This window comes from Neltuma alba, unplaced genomic scaffold (assembly GCF_004799145.2).
Source record: "Neltuma alba isolate B1F8T4 unplaced genomic scaffold, ASM479914v2 tig00012532_pilon, whole genome shotgun sequence".
Taxonomy (NCBI): domain Eukaryota; kingdom Viridiplantae; phylum Streptophyta; class Magnoliopsida; order Fabales; family Fabaceae; genus Neltuma; species Neltuma alba.
In genome coordinates, this window is record NW_021636997.1 from 36,482 (window position 1) to 44,053 (window position 7,572).

Below are 7,572 nucleotides of genomic sequence, written 5' to 3' on the forward strand. Positions count from 1 at the left end.
CTGATATTTTAACATCGTGCAGGCCCTTTTGTACACAATGTAAAATAACCCGTAAATCACATCAGATTTTTTTTCCCTAATAATGCATCACCGCCTGTAAAGTCTTTTCTATAGCGAGCTTCGATTCGTTTTTACCCTTTTAAATATAACGAGCATTTTGGTCATTTCATAATTCAAATCGATTTTGATACGGTACTCTAGCAATTATGCAAATCTGAGGTCCTCATAAACATGATGAAGTCGTCAACGGCAGTTTTCCCATGGCGAATTGTCAAGGATTTAAAGGAGGAATGAGCAATAAAAGTTGACAAGAGTGAGAAAAAGCGGGGAGTAATGACATCACAACGCCCAAATCATCGATGGTGCTTCCTTTTTAAAAGCATGCTGTATTTTTCATAATCTGCAAGCCGGAAAAAGTACTGAAATGGTTGAACATGGTACAAGATGCATGAGTTGCCAAGCACGCCGCACACCAGCAATTTAGGGTCCGTTTAAATCAGCGATTAAAAAAATAACTTATTAAAAAAATAGTTTTTAGAAAAATGAAGTTGGATAAAAGTTAATTGGATAAGTTGAATTATATTTGGATTAGAGTTTAGAAAAATTAGTTTGTAAAAGTAAGATTGGTAAAAAGTTGTTTGGATTATGATTGAGTAAAAGTAAGTTTGGTTGTAAAATAACCAAAATAGATATGAGTTTTAATAAATAATGAAACATGACTAAAAAAAATATTTTCACATAATTCAATGAAATTAAAATAATTTAATATGAAAAATTCAAATTTAATGAGTGAATTAAATTTTAAAGCTTTAGATAAATCATACAAGATATTTTAAATATAAAGTGAAACATAAAAAAATAAAAGTATATTTCTATGAGCATATTTAAAAATAAAAGTATATTTCTAACTTATTTATTACTTTCAACTAATTTTAATTGATTTTTTGTTATCTACAAATTAGTTATTTGAAGCTTATAATAAGAATTAAAGGAGGTAATAAATTTCTTCACTTTCTCTCTCTCTCCCCATATTTTAAAAACTATAAGTCATAAGCTATTAATTTTAGTTTATAATTTATTGGAGCTTTTCATACAAAACCAGATTGCAGAAAAGCTCATCCAAACAGCATCATTGTGTCAATCGGGCTTGTAGTGCTTGTAAGCTACTTATAAGCCCAAAATAATTAATGCCAAACAGGCACTTAATATTCCTCTGGTCCTTAATACAAGTCTTAATTATTAAATTAATTTTAATCTTAAATATAAGACTAATTTATTATATTCATTAATTTTTTTAAAATTATTTCATGGATACTATCTCAACCATAATCAAATAAGTAAGGAAGAGAGTATATTAAGAAAGATAGTATAATATTTAAAAAAAACATGTCATATTTCTTATAATTAACTAACTTATCTAACTTTTTTAATCTAATCAAATTAGTTAAATAGGTCTTAAAGTAATATACTTGCGAGTATATTTAAATAAATGATGAGCATATAAAAATTAATTATGGAAAATTTATTACTGAGATTGCGGTGAGCGTGGATCGAACACGCGACCTTCAGATCTTCAGTCTGACGCTCTCCCAACTGAGCTATCCCCGCGACGTCTGATCCTCAGTCGTAAAACTTGATCATACTCTTAATCCGTGTTGCTTGAATTGTCCCTGCATGAAATTGTACGCGTGTCAATACTTTCTCAGATCCTCCTTCGCAGCGCCATATTAGGATTTCCGTTCTCGATCCCCCTCAACATCATCGCCATGAACAGTATGGTACTGGGCTTTTGTTTCGCTTGAGTCATCGGTTTCTGCCCTTCCTGGTCGAAACACGAGTAGCGTTCAGTTCGCGGTTCTGCTCATCTCCTGTTTCTGGGAAATAATGACCTCTATCTTGGCAAGATCCCTCCTTATTAGTCCTTCAAACTTTCATCTCAAAAAATTCGAAGTCCCTTTTCAAGATTACAGATCGATTGCTCCCAGTTTCCATAGTTATGAATTTCCTTGCCTCGCCCTTAGACACAAACGCAATGCCACGGCCCCGATTGTCCCCAAAATCAGAGCTCAGAGTCTTCCCGGTACAAATGCCGACGATGTCCTTCATTGTTCAAACTCTGTTTATTCTGTTACTTAATTGATTGCTCACTCTCCCAGATTATGTTCCCGATTCCAAGTTCTACAAGGTGGAAGCGATTCTCAGGTTTTGAAGCTTTTTTACTCCCTTTCTTTTTTGTCTGCATGTGGAGTGGAAGGAATGACCGATGTTTTCTTAGTTAAGTTGAGATAAGTTTTGTGAACTGACTAATGATCTTAATTGATCATATTTTGTTGAATTTGCTACGGAGCAGGCCTTGGCGAGTCCCTCATGTTTCTTCGGTATGGGCTAACCTTTGATTTGATCACTATTATGTGCAATTAAGCGTTGCGGTAATTTCTTTAAATGGGGCAGGGATACCTTATGAGAAGGTGATTCATTTCAGTGAAAGTGACGTTAACAATGCTTGCTTACTGTTTCAACATATGAATATTCTCATTTCACTCTTCAAAATCCTCACAGACTGTATTGCGATTTCTCCTTTCTTCCTCTCTTTTTCCCTGCAGGAAGGTTTTTTTTTTTTTTTTTTTTGTGTGTGTGTCTCTGCGTGTGTGTGTGTGTTTTTTTTTTTTTGGGGGGGGGGGTTTCTGCTTTGGTACGTAATCACCCTTCTTAAATGTAGTTTTAATAAATTCTGAATCCTCACCATGGGCCATCGATTGAAAAAGGCTTGCTAGTTTCGTAACAATTTCCAGTCTCTTATTGAAAGCTTGTTTGTTCTCATCTGCCTAAATGTAACCGCGGTTTAATTCCATTGGATTGGGTGTGACTTCCCATCATCTCTCTTCGTAGGCGCTTAAACTGGTAATAGACAAGTAGAATCCAGCATTAATAACTAGTTCAGGTTCAGCGTAATTGTTCCTCCGAATATTTATGCATGGGTCATGGCCATGGACAAGTTCATGGCTTCCTTGTCATATTTGGACTCAAGATCGTGGCTAAGCATCTTCATATAGGAAGTCTTCTAAGCCCAACCTACCGATTTTTGTTTTCCTCCCAGAACTATCGTTGTCTCTTGTCACGTCATGTTCCTCCACTTATTTAAAGGATTGGCTTGGCCAATATTTCTGATGCACTGTTCATTTGGGCGGGCCTGTGCTATTTTATTGACCGACCACCACTGAGTGACCTAGTGCCATTCCTCCCTTATTATTATTTTTTCCATGAAGGATTTGTTGAAAATGGGAATCCGTGGCGTCACAGTATCTGATGCCCGGGGCTTTGGATCTCAGGGTGGTTCAAAAGAGAGGCAGGGAGGTAAGTTCATTTCGAACTACCAAATAGTTAAAACTTAAAACTGAAGAAATATCATCTTGTTTCTACATGTCTTCAATGCCTTTATAACAACGTTACCCCAATTTATTGCGGGAGTCATGTTGAATGAGTTGAATTTCACGTCATTGTGACTTTCCTTTTATTTAAGGAAAAAGTAAAACAACGCCGTTCATATATTTCACCAAAATACTAGCATAGTTTTTTTTTTTGGAATAACATGTTTAGCATGTTAACCTATGCATATTCTATACCTAAGTAGATGATCACATTCTGCCTTACATGACTCTTTTAGGTTACTGATTTCAATGCAGGCTCTGAATTTTCTGAAGACAATTTTGTCGCCAAAGTTAAGTTGGAAATAGTAGTGAGCAAGGGTCAGGTATGTGGACATTTGATGGTAATTTGGGCGGCATTTTGCATTAAAATGGATCGTGTACTTCTCTTGTTAAGCATGGACAATTTTGTAAAGAAGAGAGGAGAAATCCTCAGTTGTTAATATGCCTTGGATTTTCTACTAGCTTATTTTCAAAATTGCTAACAATCATATATAAGGGAGCCATAAGTCCATAACCCCTCTGCATCATTTCTGACTAGATGTTATCTTTTAATTAGGTTGAAGCAGTTATAGACAAGATTATCAAGACATCAAGAACAGGGGAGATTGGTGATGGCAAAATTTTTTGTAAGGCTTCAACATTCTTTGCCAATCCACGTGTACTGTCTTGACTGTTTGCAGCTTTATTTATATTGTATGTGTGGATGTGGATAAATCTTTACGTGCAGTTGTTTTAGGGATGTTGATGGGCTGTCTCAAGTTGATCATTACGTATTCTCATGTAGTAGATATCCCTCTACTTCGTCTCCAGGGAGAATGGATTTTCCAAACCCGAGATTGTGTAAAGCTTAATTGATTTCCTGCTGAGCAATTAATTGCTTTTCTGTCTACGTGCTAGAGATGAGTAATTAGTAAAGTTTTTTCAACTAAAAGCCAAGAGAAAGAAAAGAATTATGCAGATTAAGTGAAATGATTAATTATATAGCAGTGAGTTCAGATACTAGAACATTGAAAGTGCCCCCATGCCGCAGAACTTCTGCATCACACAGCAGATGAAGTTTAATGTGTGCTTCTCTTTTCACTTCTACTTGTGACAAGGTTAGAACTGAGGAAGTAAAATACTTCAATTCTGGTTTAGTTTCATATCCTCGTGTGCATCAAACTTACTACACTGCATGGAAGATTTGGCTTTGGATGGGCTGTTTCAAGAACCATCAGGATAACCGGACGTGAAAGTTTAGACTAACCTGATGCGCATTTCTTGCGAATGGAATTGGGTCTATTAACTTGCCTAGGTTCGCATAATGGATGTTTTGGTGAAAGAAAGAACAATGCTACGATCTATATATTGAAGAAAATATTTTATTTTAATGTCGTCACTCGAGATGGAATCTCAGTTTTAATGAATTATTGATTATCGATTGATTGTGCAGTGATACCTGTTGCAGATGTTATAAGAGTTCGCACAGGTAACCTGTTTGTGGAATTGTCCACATGAAAAATTGCATACTTGTTCTGTCAGCACATAAACTCAGAAGCAGTTGAATGTGAATTTTTCAGGTGAACGTGGGGAAATGGCAGTGAGGATGACTGGTGGGCCAGCTTCTGCTGTATGAGCATTTGGAAACAGAAAGACTTCTAGTTGGCCCTCTTCGGAGCATTTTGCTTTGTACCCATGATCCTTTTCTTCTCAAATATTACATCGCAGTGCTATTTAACTGTTACTTCATTGAAGGCAGATTGTGAAGCAATAATCAACTAACATATGCTCTGATAGCCAATAGTAACTGATAAGTGGAGGTTTGAGTCGAAATTTTGATTTCCTCTTTTTTAAGTAGTCACTTCTTGATGAACTGAATTTTTATGTCGGAAACATAAATCAAAGCATAAAGGAGTTAACAGGAGGAAAGTAGTTTTAAATACGCAGAATTTATATGCAAGTAGTTTTTGGAAATAATTTATAAATCGCCCTAAAAATTCACACTTTGAAAAAAGAGGCTTTTGGTAATTCCTCTTCTAGTGATTGTAACTAAAATCAGACATGAATATCAATACCAATATGTATGTAATATCTCGACTCCTTAATATAAAAATAGTCAGTGATTTCTAATATAAGAACTAATTGTGGGACTGAATTTAATTTTAAATATAATATCTTAATTTACTTTGTTTTTTATTTTTCTTAAAATATTTCTATTGATATTTGATACATATGATTGAAGATAATAATTTAAGAAAAATAATACATATTTTTAACAAATAACTAACTTAACTAATTTGCTTAATATTTTTAAACTTAGTACTAATTTTGGAGTTATAAATTTTTAGGATGGGAGTTAGTATAGTAAATAACATGGAGATATGTGTCTAGTTTTCCTGAAATCTAGAGGGCATAAAGAATCGATAAAAATCAGAAATTTACGTGCCAGTGATAGAAGAAAACTACATATTGTATGAGAAGTGGGAAAACACTTTGTTTTGCCGAAGGAAATGGGAAAATACTGCATATTACTAAGATGATTTATTAAATATTTGATAAAATCTGGTACTTGCATAATTTTTATCACACGCGCTCTTGAAAACTGAGGCACTGCGTGCTCTTCCAACAATTTTTTTCGACGATAATTTGCAGCTCATTCTCATTAAGAAGGAACTCATACATCATCCTGGTAACACGGGACTAGAGTCAGTACTATAGGTTGTACCTAAAGGTCTAACCCGTCAACCCGCTAAAAAAGACATGTTAGGATTGGTTAAAAATCAAACTTCTAGCCCGAAACTTTTTAACCGCACAGCATAACCTACAACTTGTCGTGTTGGGCTAGCCCGCATTTTTTTAAAATTTTTTATTAATTATTATAATTATATCATTATATGTTACATCCTACCTAAAAAAAGTTTAAAAAATATTAATATCATTTATTTAGTGTTTTCAATTAAATATTTGAAAGAAAAATAAAAATTTCATTACATTTTTCTTTATATTGTATAAGAAAAATATTTAATAATAATAATAATAGTTAGCAGGTTGGCCAATTCACCATAACGAGTTAGTTTAGCCAACCCATCATTACACGAACCTTTTTCAACCTGCACCACTTAATCCTAACTGGTTATGGGCCAACCTGCCGGTTGACCCAATGGTCAAAACTATGTTTTCGGCCATTCTAAATATATTAGAACCGTAAATTTAACGATACTAGGCGTTTGTCCTCAAAGCACTGCAGAGGGTTGGAATCTCATTTTCATGCTAAAAGCAGCAGGCATTGCCTTGGCTCGGACGATGGATTCCTATTCCATATGTTGAGCTGAATTCTGCTCCCTTTTCAATTTCCAACCACAGAAGCATCAATCATTTTCTTCCAGCCTGCCAAAACTCGTTCACCATTACAAGCTCGGCATCAACCTCAGGTTGGCGTGCTACTGCTCACCTCACTGCTACGAGTTTGTAGTTACTGATTGAAGGTTGAAGCATTCTACAAGTGGAGACCCACCGATGGACCGTCATTTCATATGGTCCATTCATTTCACCTTTCTCGGCAGGAAAACAGGGAAAACAAAAGCTAAAATGTCACATTAATTCACAACATTGCTTCAAACCGAGGCCCTTCTTCCACCGCTTAGTATGGACCCTTCAGTACCTGCTGAAAGCCACTTGACGTCTTGCTCAGACATCCAGCCGGAATATTTTCATGATGCTCATATATTTTCTCACGCGGACCAGCTGCACTTTTTACATTTAACAGAATTTTCAAGAAACGCTTGACTAACGTTTTCTCAAAACACACTCCCCCCAACTGTTCTGATAATATTACAATAGAAACCCGCAACTTTACTTTGAAATTATTTTGATACTTTGATATTCTATTTGATTTTTATTTTATTATGTCCACTTTGTCTCTTATATTATACATTGTCCAAAATAACATAACAATGATAGTTCTAAATACACGATAAAAAGATATTTTAGAAAAAAAATCTATTTGAACAAATACAATTTACTTTTTAAATGTTCCTTGTGTATTATTTTAACTACATTTTTTCTCATCTATGCTACATCTTACAAAAACAACATACAAAGTATAGATGATACCCAAGCGAACCGGAAAAACCGTGGGAGCAGAGAAGCACGTTGTTCGCAATTG

At 34.9% G+C, this 7,572-nt stretch overlaps 1 protein-coding gene and 1 non-coding gene across 3 annotated transcripts; one reads left to right on the plus strand and one right to left on the minus strand.

Moving 5' to 3' along the window:
* Positions 1-1,535: 1,535 nt before the first annotated feature.
* TRNAF-GAA (transfer RNA phenylalanine (anticodon GAA)) lies at positions 1,536-1,608 on the minus strand. Its single transcript has one exon. It is a non-coding gene; the product is annotated as a tRNA-Phe (tRNA).
* Positions 1,609-1,732: 124 nt separating this feature from the next.
* LOC114728299 (nitrogen regulatory protein P-II homolog) lies at positions 1,733-5,264 on the plus strand. Of its 2 annotated transcripts, XM_028915180.1 has the most exons (8): positions 1,733-2,080; positions 2,157-2,202; positions 2,351-2,378; positions 3,267-3,354; positions 3,684-3,751; positions 3,985-4,054; positions 4,861-4,896; positions 4,988-5,264. In XM_028915180.1, exons 1-8 carry the CDS (start codon positions 1,885-1,887, stop codon positions 5,041-5,043), a joined length of 588 nt encoding a protein of 195 aa, XP_028771013.1. In that variant the 5' UTR covers positions 1,733-1,884; the 3' UTR covers positions 5,044-5,264. The 2 variants fall into 2 exon arrangements, with proteins under 2 accessions (XP_028771013.1, XP_028771012.1); XM_028915179.1 differs by lacking the exons at positions 4,861-4,896; positions 4,988-5,264 and adding an exon at positions 4,156-4,342.
* The last annotated feature ends 2,308 nt before the right edge of the window (positions 5,265-7,572 follow it).

Excerpts from the sequence above, each read along its gene's own strand:
- LOC114728299 (XM_028915179.1), top strand. The coding sequence starts at position 1,885 with ATGACCTCTATCTTGGCAAGATCCCTCCTTATTAGTCCTTCAAACTTT. Across the intron at positions 3,355-3,683 it reads TTCAAAAGAGAGGCAGGGAG|GCTCTGAATTTTCTGAAGAC; the intron begins GTAAGTTCATTT and ends ATTTCAATGCAG. Across the intron at positions 4,055-4,155 it reads TGGTGATGGCAAAATTTTTT|TTGTTTTAGGGATGTTGATG; the intron begins GTAAGGCTTCAA and ends CTTTACGTGCAG.